General features: G+C 41.5%; 1 protein-coding gene across 4 annotated transcripts in view; it reads right to left on the bottom strand.

Annotated features, from left to right (window-relative positions):
* LOC140699561 (trafficking protein particle complex subunit 9-like) overlaps nucleotides 1-25,147 on the bottom strand; it is a 103,869-nt gene that overhangs the window by 9,578 nt on the left and 69,144 nt on the right. The window contains exons 3-8 of one of the 4 annotated variants that reach the window (XM_072972213.1): nucleotides 23,696-23,783; nucleotides 17,283-17,469; nucleotides 16,587-16,730; nucleotides 15,238-15,395; nucleotides 14,671-14,804; nucleotides 8,368-8,547 (exon numbers count right to left, since the gene is read on the bottom strand). Coding sequence is in view for 3 of the 4 variants with exons in the window: in XM_072972214.1 (XP_072828315.1) it covers nucleotides 14,671-14,804 (134 nt within the window). In the remaining variant the exon portion in view is untranslated. Of the gene's footprint in view, nucleotides 1-8,367; nucleotides 8,548-14,670; nucleotides 14,805-15,237; nucleotides 15,396-16,586; nucleotides 16,731-17,282; nucleotides 17,470-23,695; nucleotides 23,784-25,147 lie in introns of those variants that run through there. The other 3 variants (XM_072972215.1, XM_072972216.1, XM_072972214.1) reach the window with 3 other exon arrangements.

Here is a 25,147-nt window from a genome sequence, read left to right as displayed (position 1 = left end):
CAGGGAATACAGACAATGTTTTACAGTAACTATAAATGGAGCATCTATTGTACACCTGAAACATATATTTTAAATCAGCTATGTCTTTATAAAAAATTTAAAAAATAATTTAAAAATGTTATCCCTTTAATATTCAATTTGGTTTTTAATTAACTACTAAACAGCTTAGAATATATAAAAGCATTTAAGTGTGATGTTTGTTTACATATTTATTTACTTCAGCCTCCTGCTAAAAGAGAAATTAAACAATTTTTTAAACACAGCTTAACAACCATAACAACAAAAAGGCAAAACTGAGAGTGAAGAGAAAATGGAGATTCAATACTTAAATGAAACCAGGGGGAGGTAAACTCATAAAAATGGATTCCATGAAGTCAGGGCAAGTGTTAAAGGCCGACTAGAAATTCAGCTGTAAGATTCTTGGCAGCTAAAGCAAAAAGAAAAAGATGATGGGGCAGGTGGTAGAGCGTGTGCTTAGTGTGCACAGGGTCCTGGGTTCAAGCCCCAGGGCCTCCACTAACAGATAAATATACCTAATTTCCTACCCCCCAAAAGAGCCCCAAAGAAAAGAAAAAGAGAAATTTCTTTCCAAAAAAATCCTGATATTAAATTTGGATTAAATACTTTAAAAATAAAAGGAAAATAAAAAAGATGAGTGACACTGTGAACAAAAACCCCAGCTGGGCTAACAAGCTAAGTCACAAATCTAAGTGTGATAAGTGTCGGTTTACTGATCTAAGTTTTGCTGGGCTAACTCGTAAATCTGAAGTTCAGTGTCAGTTTACTGGGCTAACAAGCTAACTCGTAAATCCAAGGTCAACAATTGTCAGTAACGTGATCTGTTCCAAATTGATAAGCTTCAGTGTACTGATTCCTTGCTTTTTGTTGTTTGAGCCTTATTGGCTAAAAGCCCCATACTTGTAATTAACCCTATAAAACCTCATGTGCACGTCTTGGATGTGCTCAGGGCTTGGGAACAGAAGCCCCTCTGAGCCCGCTGGCATAATAAATCTCAGTACTCCCACCCTCTGAGTGCTGCTTATTTCTTGGCTGGCCTGTTGTTTCCGTAACAACACAAGCGATAATGCCCGTGAGATAAATCTGCGATGGCTGCTGGCAGGTCCCCATGTCTCATGTGGGAAAATCTGAAACATATTTCTCACCACTCAGAGTCATCCTCAGCCCACCCCACATCTCCCACTGTTAAATGCAGGAACACACGCAGGGCCCGGCCTTTGCTCTCTCTGTGTCATCACAGTGAGACAGGATGGAAGGGGGCAGAGCAAGCCATTCAAGAAAGACCACAGCAATTAACATCAAAATGGTGAAGAATTCAACCCCCAATAGGTCTTGAGGCTCAGGATGAAGAGATTTAACTTCTAGTAGATCCTGAGCTTCATTATACACCCATTGTAATAGTAACATGGTGAATAACACGGCCCCAGGCACCATGGCAGTCACAAGGCTAGCCACAAAAGGTCAAAGGGTGGAAAATGGCCAACTCCCTGGAATCCCAGCCCCTTGCCCTAAGGCTGGTCCTTCTACTTATTAGCATATGAAACCACGAAGCCCAAGAAGAGGAGCAACACAGAGCCACATCCCAGGAACCCCTCTCTCTACCTCTTCAGAGAAGGCCCACACTATTTTTGTGGAGTGTGTGCCTACTTTTAATCTGAGCATCAAACCCCCATACTTCGTGACGTTTCTCATGCCTGTCAATGTATCTCTCTGAATAAATCTACCTTTACTCAACACTGGCTTGTTCTTGAATTCTTTACTGCATGAAGCCAAGGAACAAAATCTGGTGGGGCACATCCCAGGGGCTCAACGGAAGCCTGGGACACAGCCCTTCTCATGCCCCACATATTTTTTCTTGTATCAACAGGACTGGGATGTGAAGTGAGGTCTGAGACCCCAGCTAAGGGACAGAAGCAGCCTCCAGGTCTCCAATTGGTGGGCAGCCTCTCCCCCATCAGGGGCCATGGGGTCTGCCTGGTTCTCTGTGTTTTTTTGTTGTGCTGACTCCCCAGTCAGAGAGATTTCTCCTTAGGCCTGGCTCCACAAAACCCTTCTCTCCAAAATACAAGCACATCATGTCACAATCCTCTTGTTCAACCATGAATTGTTCAGCCAACTTTTTCCTTCCCCAGTTAAGTACCTAAATGTCCTCCCTGCCATCCCACCACTTCTTTCTTTTTGAGAACTCTGCACTCCCCACACACCATCCTGAACGCAGGTGCCTTGCTGGCTGGGACCGAGATGTTTCAGTCTCAAACACCCTGAGGCCTTTCTCTTTCCACTTTCTAACTTAAAAAGGCCTTCCTGTGTCTCCCACCGCTCTGATTCTGAACGTCAAAAAATGCTCAGGTTACATTCACTCTGTGAATACCTCCCAGGTTTTGGCTAGGTTTCCTTCCCAAGATCTTCATTAAGGAGCTGCATCAAGAAGTTTAAAGGGGCTATTCTTACATTTGAGTGGAGGAGCCTGCAAGAAATTTAAATGGCTTTGAAGAGAGAGTTAACCAGGGACAGAGAGGTCGCAGGTCCTAGTCAACAGTGTCATGAGGCAAAATGTTCTTCAAAGGCTCAGAGTGGCTTCTGAACACGGAGTCGGCAGGGAGGAGGTGACAGGCAGTGAGTGGGGTGAGAGACACAGGGTACGGTCCCCCAGCAGGGGAAGAATTGGTTATTTTCTAGTTTTCCAATTTCTTACTACCTTTTTCTCTTATTGCCACATACCATTTCCTACGAATTAAGCATATCAATGTCAGTCATTTGGGCCACTTGGGAGAAGCTGCACGATGCCATTCACAGGGCTGGGACATGACAGCCACACCAGTCTAGGTTGAAAGACCAGTGGGGGTATTTCCATGGTAATCACGGGCATGCAGCAAACTCCCCAGCTTCAATGACCTCCTCTCAAAGTTGGCGCCAATAAAACTACCAAGCAAAATGCGTGATGATTCTGGCCAACATCTGTTTATTAGTTAAGTGCCTGTGACACCTGCCACTTAATAGGGAATGAGTACGATCAACGAGGCCCTGTCTACCTGGCCACACGCGCCCTGCCTTCCTGCCTTGGTGCAGCAGCACAGCTTGTTTAGCTGAGATGAGCGCCCCCAGAGCAGCCCCGACGGGAAAGCTCCCAGCTCTGCACGGCCAGACGTGTTCCTTTCCTTCTCAGAGCTGATCACAATTTGCTGTCGTCTGTTTTTATGTTTATCCCTTTTGTAACTGCCTCTCCTCCGGAGATTTTGCTCAAGCAGCACAGGACCAGGTGTGTCTTGTGGCCTGCTGGATATTCTGGGCTGGGAAACAGCCGAGCCCACATCTGGCTCTGGTGCTGAACGGAGAGAGCAGAAGGCCCAGGAGCCCATGCTGAACCGAGGCCCCTGCACACAAAATTATGGTCTGACTTTGGGCAAATTACACAGTCTTTTTTACCCTGAGATTCCTCATCTGTCCATAAAAATAACTGCCCATGGCACACAGAGTTACAAGTATTAAAGGAAATCACCAAATTCACAAAGTAGCCAAGGGGCTACCAGTGCATCCTAAACAGACACATGCTGCCTTTAAGGCTCTGACACACACCAAGCGTGGTGGTCGAACAAAGTGTACACTGCTAAGTGTCAGTGTGTTAAGTGCTTCATGTGTGCTATAATAATCTTCAGAACTTACAACAAGCCCAGGAAGTAACGAATATTATCATGCCCATTTCACAGACTCACCATCAGTTTAAGAGAGGTTACATTCAAGTCCAAGGCGCTATGGTGAGTAAATGGCGATTTCAACCTGAATATGGGCCCAGGCCTGGGCTCCATCTCTGTCCCATCCACCTGACCACTGCCTATGAATTCCACCTGTCCAATACCCAAGTTGAAGCCAGCCAGCTCTTAAATGCAATGTGTGTCACCGTTTGTCAATGTTGGTTCATTACCATAAACAGTTCTCAGAAAGCACTTCAGAAAGGAAAGTTGGACTCACATACCTGCCCACAAAGAAGAAGAATTCTGCCTTGCCTTCTCCTGTAACGTGCAGAAACCCTTCCCATTCACCACCGAATCCTTTTGTATGCTTCCTCCGTGTTCATGTTTACACATGGCTTATTAAAGTAGAAGTTACCTGCAGTAATTCCATCTCGGTTCCATTCCAAGCTTCCAGATTATCCATAATCAGGGTAATACCATAATTTTCTGTGAATGAAAACACTACAAATTGAATGAAAATATTGCAACCATGTCACTAAACAAAGAATGCTGAAAACAAGTCATCAGCGGCTGCCGCCACCCCCCAGTGAAGACAGGCCTGCAGCCATTCACAATGGTGCCCTCTGAGCAGACTCAGAATAAGAAAGGAAGATTACTGGCCCTAGATAGCTAGGTGCTTGTCTAAAGTATATATTCAGTCAGCCCAAATGTTGGCTTCCTCCCATATATTGAAAAGCATTAAATTCATGAACTTGAGATACCTGGCTTTCTTTAGATAACAAGCAATGTTTTATTGTTCTGACTACCTGGTCTTTGTTGTAAAGCTCCTATATAATCCTAGCTTCTCCCCTACTCTTGCGAGCAGTCCCTCAGAGTGTTCCGAGAGGCGGTCATCCTGGCTTGAGTCCTTCTGACAAATAAAACATAACTCTTAATATTCAGGCTGCACGTTTATTTCAATCAAGTCCCAGAATAGACACAACTCATCAATTGTGTAATGGGACACACTGGATCAGGAACCAAAAGAGTGTAGTAGTCCCGAAGAACTACGGCTCCCTCTTTCTTCCTGTCATTATACAATCCCACCAGAACTCATTACTTTGCTGTCTGCTCCTCTGGCAACCAAACTCAGAGAAGAGTCAACTCAGCAGAGCGTCCTGCTGGGGAGAACCCCCGCAGCAGCACTGCAGGCTGCCTGCCCTCCCGCACGCTCTGACGACTGCTATTGTCCTCCGTGGAAACCAGGCCAACAGAGCTGTTCCCTACAGCTACAAAGTCCCAAATATTAAATAAAACCTTTCATTTTATACTATATGTTACATATATACCCATCTCTGAAAACAGCTTTGACAGAAGCCCAAATCTTCAACATTAATCTGCAAAGGCAAATCAGGTCCCCAAGGGAAAACAAGTCTTAAGACGATGCTAAGACCTCCAAAGTCCTCTCCACGACCATAAACCAAACTGCCTGTAGGTCTGCAGCTGCAGGAGGCTACATGTCTGCTTTTAAAGCAACCCCTTCTTGCCCTCGGGTGCTACAATGCCCTTCTACGCCCTCCCATCTCAGGGTAAGAGCACCCACTGCAGAACCTTGCAGGGCAGCACTGACAGGACTGGACAATGAGGATCAGAGCTAAACTAAGCCTTCTGATGACACGAGTTGTCACTCTGTCACTTTACAGATGAAGATATATATAGAGAGAGGTGGGGTGTTATTGTTCAAAGTCACACAGATAAAAAGTGACAAAGTCTATAACTCTGCTCCTCCCTCCTGTGTGACGCCCCAACTGGGACAACCACAGGGTTCTTTCGTGCCTGCCTGACCAGTTCTTTCCTATCACTCATGACCCACCACAGGGTCTGAAATTAGCCTGCATTTGCAGCATCTTTTCCCTCCAGTTTCTAAGGAACAAGGCTGTTCGGGCCACTTTATGACTTCCAGGTCCCCGAAATCTCCGTGCTCAGGCTGCAATACACATATGCCTGTGCATCCGGCCCGCTGCTCAGAGGCTCTTCCTCCCCTGCAGGAGGACGTTTCTACTCTTCACAGGGACACCCCCTTAGGGGATCCCTCCTCTCGCCCTCAGCATGGCAGGTGTCCCAGGCCACATCACGAGATGCCCCAATAGGACTGCATCTGCCCAGGTCTGCTAGTCAGACCAGCAGCCTCAGAGCCAGGGATTATGCCCAGGTCACACTGCAAACCTACTGCCCTCCTCACAGACCCCAGCCAGCAGGTCACCTGGAAGTCACAGCAAGTGCCCCACCCAATCCAGAAGCCTCTTCATTTCCCAGCACCACTGATGACTGGTTTCCAAACTTTGGTCAGTTTCGCACAAAACAACACCTTCTACTGTGTAGCGGGTGGTTTTTGCTTCTGCACCCCATTCTTACTGAAAACGTTAAGGGAAACCAAAAAGCCTCTTCTCAACCCTTTTCTGATGATACCCTCCCACCCACAATACACATATGCTCAAGAGATTTGGATCCACGTGATTTTGTTTCCCTTACGATAAGTGGCTCAAAACACTGCGGGATTATTTTTCCTTTGAGGGTATTAGGACTCAGTTTCTCAGCTTTAATCTGTTTTTGTCTTTGTCTTCTTTGTTCCTAGCAGTTGCCACCTCTTACTCTCTTCAGCAGCCTCCCTCCCAACTTCTAGTCTAGGAAATCAGCTGTGATGAGTGGCACGGGGGCATTCACAGAAGATGCAACAAAGGCAAAGAGAGGCTATATAATTTGCCAAAGATATCACCTTCAACCCCCAACAGAGTGTGTCATGTCCCTGTGTTTAACTCTTATTCTAAGCAAGTTAACTTTTTGTAGATTATGTTTATAAAGATGAGAAATCAAAATACATACAAGGACACACATCAACTCTAAGATATTCATTAACTCCACTATTTTGTTTCTATTTATTTTATTTGTATTAAAAAATTAAGAACCCCTGCAACCAATATAGCAAAATGTTACTGGGTTTTAAATACAGAATATAGAGGGGTTAAGTGTGTCATTACTCATCCTTATATGTATGTTCACAGGATAAAATTATTTGAAAGTCTCTCTCCCCTCTCCCTACTCACTACTGGCTCTCACCTGAGATCCCAGACCACACATCTAACCTTTCACTTTACCCACAGCTGAACTCATCAGTTTTCCCCCAGAAATCCCTCTGCAGCTTTCCCTCCTCAGAACACAGCAGGACCATCATTTAACTCATTAATCCACCCAGAAACCTGGGCCTTACTCCATCCTACCTTCACAGACAGCTTTAAATCTTTCTTTTTACCATCTAAACATGCCTTCAATCTGTTCGCTTTTACCCACTATCCTACCGCTCAAGTGGAAGCCACCAACACTGCCCACCTGGACTCACGAGTCTCCCAAGTGGCCCCACAGCCACTCTCCCCTACTTGAGACAAATGGGATTGTGTCACTCCCATGCTTTTTGGGCTCTTTTCAGACCCACTGTTCATAGAAGAAACTCCAATTTCTTCACCTTGTGAAGGTGTTTGCCATGAAACTGTCAGCTCATGGAGGGCAGGGCATGCCTTCTCCCCTCAACCCCACTCTCTGGCAGAGCATCAGCTTGGGAGGACCCGCTGAGCTACATCAGCCTGTATCCTAAACCTGGTCTTGGGTTCTTAGCAAACTGCTTCACTTATCCATACATATCCAAGGTAGATAAGAAAGATTTTAGATGTTGAGCTAGACTATTCATTTGGGGATTTTGCACTGGCAACCTGCAAGTATATGTTCTAATGTTTGTGTCTTGTTAAAACCACACCCAGATTAAAGGAGTATTTGTGGAATGTCTTCGGAGTAAAAGGGTTCTGTACTTTTACAGATTTTATGTTTTATAACATGAATAACCCTGACAGGGTCACAAATGGAACCGCCTCACAAGTGACAGAAGACAGGTGAGATGCATATAGCAACAGGTCACAAAGATGGTAAGAGCAAAGTTGTTTCTCCAAACCCCAAAAAAATTCCTCCAAGAACAGAAAACTCAGAATTTTGAAAGTAAAATACTATCATATAAGGAAAGAAAATAAATAATCTTCTTCATCAGGGTTTCAAGATCTGACTGCAGAGTTATTAGCAGGCTATACTGAATCCTAGCACAGAAAAATCAGATGGACTACTGGTGAGTAAGTTCCAGGAAAACGGCAGTAATTCCTCCACTTGAAAGAGGACACACACTCACTTGTTCAAGGTGATTGTAAACAACATTCTGCAGAAATTCAGAATATTCAGGCACCGCTTCTAGATGGTGATGACACCGAAGGATGGCTTGGATGCATGCTTCTAACTGAGTCACCGGCATTCTTACACTGCAGGGGGAAACGGAGGCCCTCAGCCAAGAGCAGAGATGTTCCTGTCATGTATCCCAGGTCGTGCCTCGGGGACTCAGTGTCCTGTAGCAGTCCGGCCCCAGGCGAGGACCAGCAGCGTGGCCCACCCAAGCAGGAAGGGCACTGTGCTTGAGAAAGCCCACACCAGATGGGAGCAAGAGAGGCTGGTGGGGTTTTGTGAACCTATGAATGCTCATAGAAAAACACCTGCATACATTCAAGTGATACAATTAACAGTAGCATTCTTTTTAACAAAATTTCAAATGTCAGTGGTAATTTTACCATTCCTTTTCTCTTGTCCCCTGCACTCTGAGACAGGCTTAGGTTCTCTCACACTTGCAGCTCTGATGCAATAGTTGTGAAGTTATTTTACTTTACTGCAAGTGTCTTCGCTCCACGTGTCACTGTGACTGTCGTCTCTTAACACAGTCAGATATCTTCCTGGATCTCTCCATGAGTTCCTTGCTCCTGCTTCTCAGATCCTGAGATAAAGAACAGGTGAAGGCACATGACTGGAAAAGTCAATGTGGACTTGAGCAAAGTCATCAGTGACCCCCTAGGTGACTGTTGACCACCCCTTAGCTTCGATTCTCAAAGTTCTGCCCAGGGTAACATCCAGACAGGAGGGAGTCCTGGGCCCAATTAAAAGCTGTGTGGCTTGGGTGCGGGGAAAGGTGCAGGAGCTAGTTCCGTAGCCGGGACCCTCCACACCTCTGCTCCTCTCTCTCCCGAGGCCCCGCTGCTAAGCCCCCACGTTCCCTGATATTCTGTCCTTCTCTTCTACTCTACTTCAAGCCCTTTTCCTCTTCCTTTATTCCCTGATTATCTGCAGCTGGAGAGATTTTTCCATCACAAAATCTGAAAAAATTTCCTGCAGCTGAAAAAGAGGTCTCCAGAGGTCAATGCCCATATGGTGGTTCCTGAAGAGAGCCCCTGGTTAGGGGGACCCTCACCAACACTCACGGGGCATCAGGCATGTTGCAGGGTCGACCACCCCCAACAAGAGTTTGCTGTGACCCCAAGGCACGCACAGCATCCCTGCTCACTAAAGTGTAGTTGTAATCCGTTATTAAGAAGCAAAAATAAAAAAAATTTCTCATGTTTCTTACTAAAATTATTTATGAGTTAGAAAAAGAAATTGTAAAAGAAAAGAACAAATTTGACTCCATGTTAGATGTGTTCGTTTGGCTTTAAACCTGTACCTTGTTTTCTAGGCTCCGACTTGCTATCTCTGCACCTTTTGTAAAAAAAAGTTGCCTTTAGCCTGAAATATCCAGGACAGCCTATTCTCCGGGCTCTGATCTTTAAGGATATTAGCTCTTCTACACTTTTGTACAGATGGCAAGTTGCAAAATAGATAATAACCTTTCTTTTATTTGGAGGTTTTACGGGGGCACCTTAATTTGACCCACCATGGACAGCTGCAGGAACAAAGGATTCCAAGGACAAACAATTCATACAGCGAGAAGTTTGCAACAACCAACCACATCCCCGCCGCTTTTTAGTATAAAAGGAGACTGAATTCTGCTTTGGGGAAGAGAGTTCTACTGGATATCAATATGCCATTTTCTGGGTCTGCCAGATTTTCAAATGAAGTCACTATTCCTTACTCCAACATCTCATCTCCCCATTTATTGGCCTGTCATGCAGCAAGCAGAACGAGTTTGGACTTGGTAACAAAATGACTGCATTAGAGGTAGTATGTCTCCACTGTTTCCTCATTTCCAGTATGTCACAACCTATCAATTTTATATGCTGTTTAACAACATGACAAAGACCTATTATACGGAATTGATTCCACAGAAATAAAATTATTTCTACTCCCTCAAGACTTTTTTCTTTTCTATTTTATTTTGTTTTGCTTATTGAAAAGAAAATAAAAGTCAAATCATTTTATTTCATGTATTTTTATAGCTACATAATGTAAATACTACAAAAATATTTAAATTGCAATAAAAATTGTTAATATATTTGTATAAAGATATATAAACAATCAATGCAGATTAGGAAAGGAGTAGATATTTACTAAAAATCTACTGCACATCCAGTCTTTTACAAGCATATCCTGGAATATAAGCTCTATTATCCAGGGGTCCCCCACCCCCATTCTCACTGCCGATTCCCTTAGTAATCAACTACCAAGGCACCAGCATAGAACCATGCGATCGCTATTTTAGGTATAAATGAATGAATTAGCTCATTCAATTCTAAAACAGAAACCTTAAAATAAATACTGAACTTATTTACAGATAAACAAATTTGGACACAAAAAAGTACAGTTTCTCCCCCAAGACACAAAGATACTAATTGGTAAAGGCAAGATTTGAACTAACCTGCCTGATTATAAAGCTAAGGTGGAAATCCCCTTCGACTGTGTAGGTCCAGCAGCACAGCCCATCACCCTATCTTTGTTCAGATCTGGCTTTAGACAGTCTGAGACAGCACCCCTTCCTATGGAACTCGAGGGCAAACAATAACAATAAGGATTTTATATTCAGTAGTTTCTTAGGTCTCAATTATATAAAGTGTCAGCAGGTCAGCAGAAAACTCTGGGAAATATGAGTGGGTCCAGAGCTTTTCGCTGATAAGAAACTCAATCTATCAGGACAGAGTGACCTTCCCATGAGTGGCCTCATGAACATAAACTAAAGGCAGCTGAAATGAAAACTAGCAAGAACATGGAAGTGAAGCAGGAAGGATCCCTACTATCCCCTGCCCAGTTGCCTCTTCACCCGCGTGGACAAGATGGCAGAAGACCCAGGTTCTTGTCTAAGTTACAACATCATGGATTCTCACCCATAAAATGTTGCGACTCTATGCTGTCTTAAGTCCTTTACAACTAAAATATGATGACACCAATATCTCAGCGGAATGTCTATGTCTCCACTTTCTCTCTTCTATTAGGAGACTATATCTATGGCCACAAACAGAAATTCAATTAAAAACACCATGCACGAAGCCTGGTGAAAGTCTGTGTAAGAGACATTGTTCTCACTCTCTGTGAATGAAAACTCAGAAAAAGTGGACCTTCTCCCTCTGTAAGTGGGAGGTAGACTGATTTTGTGTGTGTGTGTGTTTGCACGCACATGTGTGTGTGTAAATCATATAAAATATATTCTGGGATTTGCACAGTTTTTTTTATGATACTATCATTTCATGAGGATGAGCCAACCTTTAAAGTAATTTGAATCTATTTTTCTGAGAGGCTCTTTTGGTGGAGGATGGGAAAGGGGAAAGGAAAGGAGGAAATAAGTAAATGAAGCAAAGCTGTAAGAATACTGCTAGGGAAAGGCAAGACATTAATTTTGTTCCTACTTGCATCACACACAAATTAGGGACTGGCTTTCCCCCATGTCTTGTCAAGCACTGAGCTGCAGAAGAACAGGCGACAGCCCATTTCTCACTGAGCTTGTGACTGTATGTGACATCTTATAGACACAAATTATTTAACCTGATCAAACACTCTAGCAGCAGGATGTAATTCTCCTAATTTGAGAGACAAGAAAACAGGAAGTGAAAGACGGTATATAGCTTGACAAAAGTCAGAGGACAAGAAAACTAAAGAGGATGAATTCAAACTCAGATCTGAATGCAGAGTCTGATATTCCCACTCCCAGGGCTGGAAAATCCTTAACACAAGGTTCCCCAGCTCCTCTGCATTGTTCCTGGCACCAAGCATTTCCCATGGCGATGGTCTCCAATTCTCAGACACAGTGCTCTGTGCAGCCAATAACCTCAATTCGACCTTGATCATCTACCTGCCACGCCTACCAGGCTTCACCATACAGGCAGGAAAGCTGGATTTCAAGTGCATACAAAGCCACCCTGGTTTAAGCTGGACTGTTTATCAGCTTTTCCAGCATAAAGGCAGCCATGAAAGTGCTCACAGTTTGTACATGAGCCACACTACCTCTCTCCATCTGTCTCCCCACCTATACTACTTAGCTATGACCATTTTGAGAATCTTGGAAACAAATTTTTAAAAACAGAAAAGAAAGGATTCTGTAACAAGTACTTAATACTTACAATTTTAAATGAGAAGTTACAAAGTGAGTATTTACAAACCGAATCTGCCTTCCTAGGTGTCAGTTTTAACAGTTAAAAAATATAATAGCAAAAATTTCTCACTTAAAAAATTAACAAAAACATCAACAATAATCTGGAATAAACTCAAAAACAATGCCCATGTTGTACATGGAGAAAGTACAGGACTGTACTGAGGGGTAAAGTAAAAGTGTGAAAGTAGAGACATCAACCTTTTGTATGGAGGAAAGCAGTTTTAAAGATGTACGTTCTCCTAAAGATAATTCAAAATTACTAAAAAATCCCATGACAACACTTATCTGTTTTTTTTTAACTTGAAAAAATTATATTAGAATTCTTCAGGAATAATAAAGTCATAATACAAGCCAAGAAATTTAGGGATCGAAAAAAGAATCAAAAAATCGCACTGTAATATATTAAATAAATTTTTACAATATGTAAGATATAGTGCTAGAGTAAGAAAGTAAGATTGACAGAAATAAATCATGAGCTCAAAAAGAGACTCTAGTATACATAAGTATTTTTTACAGGTGGGATTTCAAATTAAAAAGCAAAGTATGAATTTAATAATTGTCTTGTTACAATCAGAGAATACCTGGAAAAAACAAATTCTATTCCCGTCAAAATGACCACAAGAAAAATTACAGAAAATGATGTAAATATTAGAAAGTACTAATAAGAGCAAATACAACTCTTTGCTCATGTCAATTCAGCTTCTCCTCACTGTAACAAGTACCATTATCATCTCCATCTTAGAGATTAAAAAAACCTACAGAAGAAATTTATACCATTATAAGAAAGCATTTCTAAGAATAAAACCCAAAAAGAAGACATTTACTATCTTAAGATTATTTTGGGCCACAACAATAATGAACCTACTGAACAAAATGAAAGGCAAGAAATGACAAGTAAAAGCTCTCTGATACATGTTGATGAAGACAAGGGGTTAATGTTCATAATACACATTGAGCTGTCACAAAGCAGCAAGAAGCTCCCCCACTTAAATGTTTGCAAAGGACAAAAGGGATCATTCACTTTTTAAAAGTCAGATGGCTAATGAGTGAAAAATGCTCAAAACCTCACTGGTCATCAAGTGCAAACTAAAATAATGAAAATCATTTTGCTCGTCATATTGGCAAATATGTTTAAAAGATATTATAGCTAGTGTCCATCTTTGAGACAACAAACTGTGAGCGATCTTTTGGAGGATGACATGTCAATGGATATGTAAACTCTGAAAAACGTGTGTGCACACAGGCTGAACTCCACTTTTAGGAATCGTTACATTTAGAAAAAATCAGTTCAAAAAGATGTACTCATCAGAACATTTGCACAGCACTGTTTACAATGGTGGAAAGAAATGCTGAAGTGAAATCATATCCAGCGATAGAGAATTGGTTACATAAGTTATTCTACATCTTTTCATTCCCCACAGGAGAAGGAATTTCAAGATTCACTTGAAAGCATCCTGTGATGTATGAAGTTGTCACATCCAAGGACTAAATTTCCAGAAACCTTAGCTAAAGGAATACTCATACAAGATCACAGGAATGTTTGTACAAGAAGGATGCCAGTCAAACACCCTTTCTGACAGTGGAAAATGGAGAAAACTTAAGTGTTCACCATCAAGACAATGATGCGGTAAATCACGGAGAGCTGTGGGCACTAAAGTTGCAGCGTTTCAGCGTGGTCCAAGGCCTTGTCCACAGTACTCTCCCACGAAAGGTGTCGTTACACAAGAGACCAAACCTGTACATCAGGAGACCCCTTTACTCTATCTGAAAGGACCGGGTGAGTCTGGAGTGGGAGGAGGTCTATGATATATACGTTAGTGAATAAACAGAGCTACAGAAAACATATAGTATGGCCGTATTTTTCAATAAAGCATATATACACACACATATACATAGATTTCTCATATACGTGTATGTATGTGTGTATATATATATGACAAAGGCATAAAGGTCATGAAATATATACTCCACATTGTCAGCAGCTTTTACTCTCAGGAAAAAAGGGGAAGGGAAGTAGGGGACTTTCGGTACCACCACAGTTCTCTTTTCAGAATTTCAATTAAGTATACTTGGAATTTAAAAGTTTACTTAAGTACAAAGTAAAATGGACGATGCCTCCACAAAACAGAATGCTATACTGGTCATTTAAAATCATGTCAGGGGAGATAGAATATTGTAGAAAAATGTGTAATAAGCCGAATGGAAAATGGAGGTCTCCACACAGTAAACAGGCACACAGTGCTCGCTGGTTTTTATGACAGAGCTGATACACACTGATGAAAAGAACAGAAAATAGATGTTAAAGTGTTAATTATTATCTTTGAGTACTGGGACCAGGATAGACACTTTTGACTCTTTTTTCAGACTTTTATATTAAATACACATTATTTTTCATCTGAAAAATGCATTTTTAGATGTCTAGTACCACACATTGGAAAAAATACATGAGTAGTTACAGAAACAAATAACTAGGAGACACCGCAGCACCGTCACACAGTGTAGAAAGGGCGATCCTGAATAACACCACGCAGTTACATAAGGACCCACAAAGTGAGAGCACCCGCTGTAACAGGACGCGGCTCCCTTCCATTTGTCAGTTGTGTCTTCAGGGCTGAGGCATTTCTGAGCACGGCCAGTGTCAGTGCTGGTGTCTGGATGGATGCCACTGGAGGTGAGGGCACCTGCAAGCCGAGAGGAAGAACAGAAGTAATCCTCTGCTTTTTCTGTCTTGTTTCTTTGTTACTTTTAAAGAGAGGCGTAAATAAGATAAACTGAATCTTCCTTACTGAAATTTCAGTAATGAAGCCATTTTTAAAGTGTTCACAACTTATATTCTGCCTATAACTGTCTTTTCAAAAAAGCCTCATATTTATTAAATGTTAATTAACTCAGTTAATTAACTACCTGTTGAAACCTTTTAAAAAACATGAAATGCACTACGTGAAAGCACCACAAATGCAGTGACTAGCTCAGCTGTCTTGACGGCAGTGCAGTCAGCCCCCACCATCCCGAGACCCTGAACTCCTGATGCTGGGAAGAGAGCACGCTGCTTCCTCAGATGGAGAGAAACGGTAAAAGCATTTTCTGAAATCTACAGCACTGACAAAACATAACTGCTTAATCCCAGGCTCCTTTGAGGCTGTCATTTTCCGTTTCTGGCCAACACCCGTCAATGAGCAGAACCACCCCATTCCCGAGTCATGGGACTCACGTGGGCAGCAGTTTTGGAGAAATTTCCAGTTATAGAATGTTAACCAACTATACATAAAACTCTGAAAAAGAAAAGATGCAATACTCAGATTTTGGAAGACACTCAAAATATTCTCCTAAGTCTTAGTATTTGGAAAGGCTGGGCTTCTCCTAAGCCACTTATTTATTTCACAGCCAGTGAGCATCTCCCACAAACCCTGCTTCCCTGTGTGTGCTGGGAGCCTCAGGCACATTGATGCTGTCTATCTTATAAGTCACAAGGCAGAGGCGTGTGTCTCACGCCTGCAACTCTCACACAGGCTCAACTCCGAGCCTCAATTTGTGAACTTGGCCCCATTTTCTCACCTGTTTATTTGGTATCTGTTCTTCTGTAAGCTGCCTGAAGTGCTTCTTGGAACAAGTCAGAAGAATGAGTGGGTAGAGAAATGGACAGATGGACAGGTGAGAGATGGGCAGACAAACAGGGAGACGCCAAGAGAAGGGGAGAAAACAAAATTTCCTATGCAAAACCCTCTTCTAGTCAAGGAAGAAAACCATCACGAAGAAGTGTGAAGAGGCAGGTGGCTTAGGACTGTTTCCTGGATTCCATCAAAAGTCACACCACGTGATGAGAGGGTAGAAGTATAAATAATAAAAGAAAAAAAGCATGCATGTTTGAAAAATATATCTACATTATGTACTTTCTAAAGAATAGATTTATATCAGCAAGGCTCAATAACACAATCTTTGGGTATTTACAGAAGTGAGAATCCCATCTCCAATCCGCAAGACATCCCTTCGGAGCACTGAGGGTCTACACGGTGGCATCATAAAGCCGTAACCGCAAAAGCTGTGCTATCCTGCACTTACGAGGAACGAGCAGCTGTGCTTGGCCTGCCCACGCGCGTCATTTACAACCCACAGCACCTCTACGGGGGAGGGATGACTAGCGAGCCCTGTCTCTGCAGGAAAGAAAAAAGTCCGGGAGAGGCTAAGCCGACCTACAAGTTCTCCATTTCACAGGACTTGTCACTCCAGAGCAGGACTCGAACTCGGCCCACGTTTGTAACCACAGTACTACCGTAATTTATGTGCTTTTTGTATGTATAATACATTTGTTTCTGGCATGAAAGTGTATTTAATAAATGATCGGTTGTCTTGTATATTTCATTAGCTCACAATCTTTATATTTTTGAATTGTACTCTTCCCCTGGAGAAATGAACGGAAAGAGCAGTGGTCAGAATGAGGTGGGGCTTCATTCTTTATCTGTTACCTCATCTCATCCAAGTCCCCAAGCAGGGAGAAGGAGCAAATGTTCTCTTCATCTTTTAAAGAGAGGGCTCCAGTGATGGTGATTTACTCAACTCCAAAACTAAGTCTGGGGGAAGGGCACATGCAGCAACGAGAGCAGTATCACCTGTAGGAAGGCAAAAAGAGCTCAGGGGATGGCTCAATGGGTCAGCCTGATTTAATTTCAATTGATAATTCAATAACACACTCTAAAAATACTAGCATGCAATGGATTTGCTCTTTCTTGACATCTAGCAAGTTTCCACAGCCGACATGTAACATTATCATGAACTAGTGAAAAGAAGAGTCCACAGACAAGGAAAATCAATGCCACAGGCAGGCTGAAACCCAGGCTGGAGGAAAGGAAGAGAAAGGGCATATTTAAGAAGAGGGGAAAGTCTGGGAAAAAGACATCATCACAAGGACTCTCAAGCATCATCCAGCAATCATATAATCATTCTTTCAAGAGAGAGTTACTTAGGTCCTATTTTGTGCGAGATTTTACAAAGGGCAAAGAGAGACCACAGTGTCCATGGTGGCAGCAAGTTGCGGGGCTATAATACAATTCTAATCTTGGTACCTTGCACAATTGTCCTCAGTATAAAGGCAAAAATTAAAGTAAAATAATACTATGTAAACCATACACATTGCTGAAATAAATTAAAGAAGACCTAAATACCTGGAAAGACAAACCACGCAAATTCCTGGATCACATGACAATATTCTTGGGATGGCAGTGCTCCCCAGAGTGAAGCACACATACAACGTGGTCTTGATCACAATCCCAGCGGGCTCCTCAGCAATAACTGACTAGCTTCTGCTACAATTCATATGGGAATTCGAGGGTCTCAGTAACTAAAACGTACCTGAAAGAGTAGAACAAAGTGAGAGGACTTGTAATTCTCAATTTCAAACATTACAACTGTATCTACAAGTGAGATTAGAGGCCATTTTTAAGGTATTATTGTGTTTATCCTTATTTTCTAAATTCTGTACAACGAATATACCTGTTAGAATAAGAAAAATAAAAACTAAAGTATCTTTTAAAATATGCACACCGATTCATTCATTGGGGAAAATTATTTTAACTATAAAGAGGTAAACAAATATCTAGTGAAAAAGGACTACTTAAAAACAAGTCTGCATTTACAATTTTCATAAATTGAAAACTGAAAAGCACAAACACATCAAATTTCTAGGGAGACTGGTGAAACATATTAATAATTATTTTCAAAAATTCTAATTGCACAATGAAAACACAAGAAAGAGAAAATCGTGATTGACAGGAAACTGTGAACACGTGGAGAGCAAAGGCCTTGAAATCACTGTTCCTTTAACTCTGCTACTAGCTCAATAGGAGAGGAAATTCCTCACTGAGGGGACAGTGGAATCCCATGCATAAGATAGGATACACAGTACAAACTGCAGTAGTATCGGGAGTGAATATGTTAGAAGAATTCTGAAGTTACAACATTGCTGAAAAACTATAAAAACACTGACAGACAGATTAAAACACACAGTCATACATATTATATAGAAACATGAAATCTGCTCCCATGTTGCATAGAAATACAAACATATTTGTTCATTTATGGTCACTGATTACTTTATCCCAGGTAGAATATTTCAACTAAAACAAATAATCAATATTACACTCCTATTGTCAAATGTACTTGATAACTTACTCTGCTATGTAACCATATGTGTATAAGATAGATCTAAAATTAGTGAAAAAGAGCTTTGTATGGTTTCTTGAATTCTTCTCAAAATTCCAAGCTTAATTTTAAAATAGATCTGAGCAGTATTTCTATATTATCTTTTCCCTTGTGAAATGAACAACACAGTCTGTTGTCAAAATTCTGTCCTTACAATGATTCACGAGCACCATATCCTCACAAAACTGCTGGACAGCAAGTCACTATCCAGACACTGTGACCAAATAAATGAAACAGAAGGAAGACAGTGATCCTATTCTGGAGGGCTTATAGTCTGTGTCAACACTGGGGTTTTTACTTGATTGGTTTGATTGGGTAGCAAAATAAAATCAATCAAGTACTTTCTTTGAGCATTCTATAAGTCATGACTGTTTTTAGTGTCATTAGCAGGAAAGACTTAAGCATGACTTGGTTAGGTCAACTAGCAACAATCATCACTGGAGAGTGAGTAATAAAGAAGTTAACTGATAGCAATGCTTCTGCCTACATGAGACCTAAAATAAATCTACACTGATATCCGAAAGGAAAATAAGGAGATGAGGTCCCCAATGAGAAAACAAACTAACAAGAAATCAAAAAATGAAAGTCATTTTCATTAACGATTCCAGGCAGTAGTGGAGCATGGTGGTGAAGATCACAAATGCTGGGGACAAACATGAGGGTCTGAAATCCCACAGCACTAGGTAGATGTGACACTGATATTTCAGTGAAATTTTCTGCATCTCAGTATCCTATCCATAGACTGGGGACAACAACTGCACCCATCTCCTATAACGGTCCTAAGAATTAAGTTATTTTATATATAAAAGCTTAAATAAAATACCTCAGAGTTTAAATAATACCCCAAAAGCACAAGAAACAAAGAAAACAGAGACAAATTGCAGTTCATCAAAATTTAAAACTTTGCTTCAAAGGGCACCATCCAGAAAGTGAAACAACAACACAGAGGAGAAAATTTTTTCAAATCACTTATCTGGTAAGGAATTTGTATCTCAAAATGAAGAAAAAAAAACCCTACAACTCAACAATAAAAAGGCAACTCAATTAAAAGGTTAATAAAGTATCTGAAAAGGTATTTTTCAAGGAAAATATACAAATGTCCATAAAGCACAATGTAATGATGTTCAATAGCATTAGCTGTAAGGGAAATCAAGTCAAAACCACTAGGAGAAACCGCTTCACACTCACTACAATAGGGTATAATAAAAAAAAAAGCGTAACAAGCACTATAGAGGACACAGAGGAAGCAGAGAACGCAGCCCTTGCTGGTGAGGATGTAACACAGCGTGGCCACTTTGGAAAACAGCCTGGCAGGGCCTCAGAGAGTTGAACATTTCGTTTCTGACTTACCCAGCAATTCTGCTCTCTGGGCACACACGTAAGAGAACTGAAAACAAATATCCACATAAATAATACCACATGAGTGTTCACGGCGACATTACTCATCACAGCCAAAAACAGAAACAACCCAAATGCGTATCACCTGATGAATGGGTAAACAGTGGGGCCCAGCCATAGAGTGGAATGTTATTCAGCAATAGCATAGCATAGAATAGTGACTAAGGCCACAACATGAGCAAATATTGAAAACGTTACTCAGTGTGAAAGAAGTCAGTCACAATAGACGTTTCCACTTATATGAAGTGACTCGATTTACATGAAATGTCCAGCACAGGCAAATCCACAGAGAGAAAAGTGGCTCCTTGGGGCTGGGGGAGGATGGGGAAGATGGGAATGTCTGTTTATGCGTACAGGGCTTCCTGTTGGGGGGATGAAAATATTCTAAGATTGAATGGGATGCACAATTCTGGGCATAGAGTAAAAACCGATGTACATTTTAATGGGTGAATTGTATTAAAACTCTTAAGAACAAAAGGACCTTGGGCCAGTATCTTCCATAGTAAATGCAAATTGCTAACTTTTATTAGAGGAAAAAGAAACTGCTCTCAGCATGAAAGCAGGAGATCAGCAAATGTGAATTAACCGAAATTGGACAAGAGCATTTCACTTGAAACAGTTGCTGAGTGTACACGAAATATTCAGAAATAGGAAAATCACCTTGACATCACGAGGAAGCATTCTGTTTCAAATACAGATCAAGGATTCGGCAAGCCCAGCTGCCAGAAATGACCAGAGAAGAAACCTGGTTTATAAAACTAACACCAGAGACAACAAGGAATGGTGATGAGGAAAGCAGGCGGCAAATATCTGGAACAGTTCACTACAAATAATTTCTCCACCAAAAATTGAAAAGTAAAATGAAAGTGATGAAATGCTCTGTTGACATCTCGAGAATGGGCTTCCTTCGGTGCTCGACTGTTCTGTAACCCCGATTGAGAGACTAAGGAGAATCAGCATGGCTCCTGGGGGTCCCCAAAGGACTGCCCACCAGCACGCTGACCACCATCACATCTGCCAGGTTTGAATTGCAGAGAAGAGACCAAGTTCTGAAAGGCACAGGAAATATTGACAAGGGAAGAAAACGCTGAGGTCAGTCCTGGGACAGAGGCCCTCTGAGCAGAGGCCAGAAGGCTGCAGGTGAACTGCAGTAGACCTGGGGCAGGAAGGGATCACGGGGGAGCATATCTCAATTCTCTTCTGTCTCTGCCTCCGGTAGGAGAGATAAAGCCTGCATCCTTCTCACCTGAACTGTGGGTTCTGGCTGGAAGAAGTCTTACTGACAAGGAATGATTATTCAAGACTCTGTGGAAAAAGTCAAGAAATCGAGAGAGATTAGGGAGCCATCTCCATGAGCCTCTCAAATGCTCCCATATTTATAGGGTATAATCAAAGGAAAACTTCGTTAACAGTTGTGAGATAGTAAGGAGGAAATTCGGGAAAGACAGGATGAGGCAGAGATTGTAGAATACACAATGAGTACAAAGGATTAGTGTATCTTTAGGGAAGTCATGGGGTGAGGGGAACAAGATACATTTTTAGATATGTTCATTAAAAAGCAGACCACCAGACCAGCCAGGTCCTTGTTTTGGGGATAATATATTATCTAACAACACACAAGCCCAGCGTTTATAGCTGAGGGTCTCGGTCCTTGCTTTACAACCAGCAGAGTGCTATCTAAAACCTCAACTACACAAGCAAAACATTGTCTCTGCTTTTTAAGGCAAGGAGTCTGGAGTGAGGATGCACAGGAACTTGCTCGTAAAGCAGTATCAAAGCATATTTTTTCTTCTTAAAATTCAGAGGCGACTGGGGTGTGTTACAATTTGTTAACCCTATCATCTGCTTCCACATGGAACCATTATGGAGGACACCCTAGGATGAAAATCCTGGATGTGGGTCTTTTCCTGCCATCTTCAGCCACTCTATCAGGGTCTAGGCACATCCGTGAATAACGATCCTACAGTACCACTCACTCTCTTAACTCCTGGTGATTGAAACTTAATTTTAGCTCTACACAACTTAACGTAGAAAAGTTTCAGCAATAAAAGATATAATATTCCATTTATATCTCATCATATTACTGATTTTCTGATTGCTCTAAGCTGCTTCTACTTGGTAAAGCACCTCATTCTGAAGCTGAATTCAGTAATTTCCATTGTGCATTTCTAGCCAGTTTGGGCTCGCTAACTTCTTTTGGTCAAATATCGATATACTTAATTGATTTCTTTGTTTATCAATTTCAACCAGGAGGAGAGGGAGTGTCACTCTTTTCCTCAGCCCACCCTCAACTCTTTTCCCATCAACTCAGGCCTCCTGAAAACAAAACAAAGTATTTTTTTCCCTTCTACTCTTTCCACAAACCCAACAGGAAACATCAGCCTGGAGAAAGAATTCAACACAAATGTTAAAACAAAAATCTATAAACCTGAAATAATACCATCTCCGAATCATGATACACAATGACATGAGAGTAAGTGTGTCAGGCACAAAGCATGAGGGAGCCTGACTACCTGATTTCTATTCTTCAAAGGAAGGAAGGTGTTCGTATTTTTTATTATCATTCTTGGTCATTGTTTCTGATTATGCCAAAAAATAATTTATGAAATAATTATGCACTGCAATAACTGATTTTTATTGTATCAATTTTAGAAGGCATTCAGAGGGGATAGGAAAACCCACCTCTGTAAAAAATGCAAAATTTCTTCCCCTGTTAAGAACACGTATACATAATGCAACAGAGAATTCAAATTCTTGTGGAGAGGAGCAAAAGACACAGAATCAAATCAAAGTCATTACAATGAGTCAATTTAAAATTCACTGGACAAACATGCTCAATGCATACAAATAATTTTAGAGGCACACTGCAAACCATTCACTTAATGATCTGCAGGCTAGAGGAAGAATTTCACTCTTTAACAGACAACAGAAATCAATAGGGTGCCCCACCAAACAAGGAGCAGTGAACAATCAGGTTTTTAACAGTTCTGAGAAATCAGCATGTTGTAAAGATCAAAATCCAGAAATTTTAAACATTCATTCAAACCACAATGAAAAAAGCACTTAAAGAAAAAAAAAAAAGTAAGCACATAGATCATTGCAACAGAACAATGAGAATTTCTTGTACCGCTAGAAGAAAGAACAGGCTATAGCCTTTTACTTGAAAAGAGACTACTTTTAAAAATAACTGCTAAAACACATTTCATCATTCATGTTGCATTTAAAAATCTGAGGTACATGTATCTGATCAGAAAAGCAATTCTGAGTAATAGTATGTTACAATTCAGTGCCAGTTTGCTTTAGAAGAAAAGAGAAAAGTTACTGTTTCTAATTCTGCACAAAGTTTAAAGAACCTCCCTGCCTCTATCTCCTCCCATTTCCTAAGCTCATGCTCCCTAATCCTTCTGAAACAAGTATGAGAAAGTCTTATTCCCAATATGCCAAATGACAACTGAATATCAATTTATTAGTGTAAATATATGCCAACACCTTGAAATGGAGGAGAAAGGTATCAGAAGTCTATATGGAATTTCTTTCTACCTTCCTGAAATCACACACACCAACGTTCACACAGACACAGACACAGACACAGACACATACCCCCTGGATTACTGGGCACTTCACAAGCTTAGTACTTACAACTTGTAGAAGGTAACTTTGTAGTTACTTTAAAATACAAAACTGTCAGCTTTTGAAAGCCTTCATCATCTGCTAAACCATCCAAATATCAAAGAGACCCAATTAGCCTTCTCTGTAGAATGTAATTTCCCTTGATGGCAAAACAGTCTCTAAGAAGTACTGGATCGAAGACTCGTGTTTATCACTACCTATGATCGTTTTTAAGCACATTAACAGATTCAGAAATGTATGTCTCAAAAACATTTATTCCTATTGAAATAGTATACGTGTTCAATTGTCTATACAGTGACTAGGTCCCATGATGGTGTTTAACAGCTATTTTGTGTATAGCAATATTTACCTTCAAGTGCAGAAAAGGAGGGTGTGTATTACTCAGTTGTAGAGCACCTGCTTAGCATGCACAATGTCCTGGCTTCAGTCCCCAGTACCTCCAAAAAAAATAAATAAAAATAAGTGCATATTTAAAAATAAGAATAAAGTTATAAAAAATGCAGACTAAAAACCATTGCAATCTAGGTGCTACAATTATACTAAAAAAAACAAGTGTTTCTATCAAATATTAACTATATGCCAATCACAGGGACAACCAAAAGTCACACCTGAAGCATCACGTGTGATTCTCAGCAACCCTACTAAGTAGACACGGATGAGAAACCCGGCTCTGCGGATGAGGAGACGGAGCTCGGAGGAGCCGGGGACGCTGACTGTCCTGCTCCCCGTGACACCGCATCAGCCCAGGGCAAGCGCTGACAGAGCTGCACTGAGGGGACACCCAGCTGCATGGAACCTTGGGGCACTGGGGAGTCCCAGAAAACACTAAAAACTTTTCAGTGAAAAACAAGCTAAAATATATTACACTGTGCTGCATCCTTTAAACAGGGAAAGTGACTGAGACCTTTTTGATGCATCCGTGTCCTTTCTGCCATTATCAGTTACTTGCCCTCACAGTGCGACCAGTGATGATCTGGACCCCATATGAAGTGCACTCAGATGGAAGAGCTTTTAAAGCTGGTTTATGAAGTTTGTAAGACTGTCTATGACTCACAAAGGCGGTCATTCATCACTTCTCACCGGTGTGGACGTACCACCTGAAATCACTCCTTTCTGCTTTTTAAAATCCCTTCATCTACTCCAGACTTTTCAACAGCAAAGAAGTAGCTCAACCACAGACAGTGGACAGCTTTTCACCAAATGGACTCGAACAGCCCATCTGACAACCTGGAAGCCCTTGTCTTCTATTAAACCCACTTCCAGGTACTTCATCATTTTCTGATTGGTGGACTCGGCCTCTGACTGGCCTACTCAGAGAGCTCCCAACCTCACATCCAGGGGTGGGAGAGGACCATGCTGTTGGGGGAAATCAGTGAGGAAGCTGGACATCCTCCAGCCACGTCTGCACGGGTAGAAGTGCCTCAACGTGCTCAGAAATTATACCGTCATCATCCCTGGGCTCCCATGGACTGGTTTCACATTAACCAAGCTCATGAGACACTGATGCAAGAAAACCAGAAACTTAAATTTTTAATGTAACAGAAGACATGAATCTATGAACCAGACTGAAATATCAGAGTTCAACCATGAGTACATTTTCTCCTCCACGGCCCAATCACGGGCAGGCAGTCACATGGCAAGCATGGACAGAAACGGAGCAGGAAGGGTTTCTAGATTAATTCAATGGACTATATTTCTATTATACGAACAGATCTACTGCCCAGAAGTCAATTAACGCCAATCACGGTGCACTCTCCGTGGACAGCGGCCAAGAAATGACTATGAGCTCCTGTGTAACACT

This window comes from Vicugna pacos, chromosome 11 (assembly GCF_048564905.1).
Source record: "Vicugna pacos chromosome 11, VicPac4, whole genome shotgun sequence".
In the NCBI taxonomy this organism is placed as follows: domain Eukaryota; kingdom Metazoa; phylum Chordata; class Mammalia; order Artiodactyla; family Camelidae; genus Vicugna; species Vicugna pacos.
The sequence above is the reverse complement of the archived record's forward strand: the minus strand, read 5'-3'. Positions and strand labels throughout refer to the sequence as shown.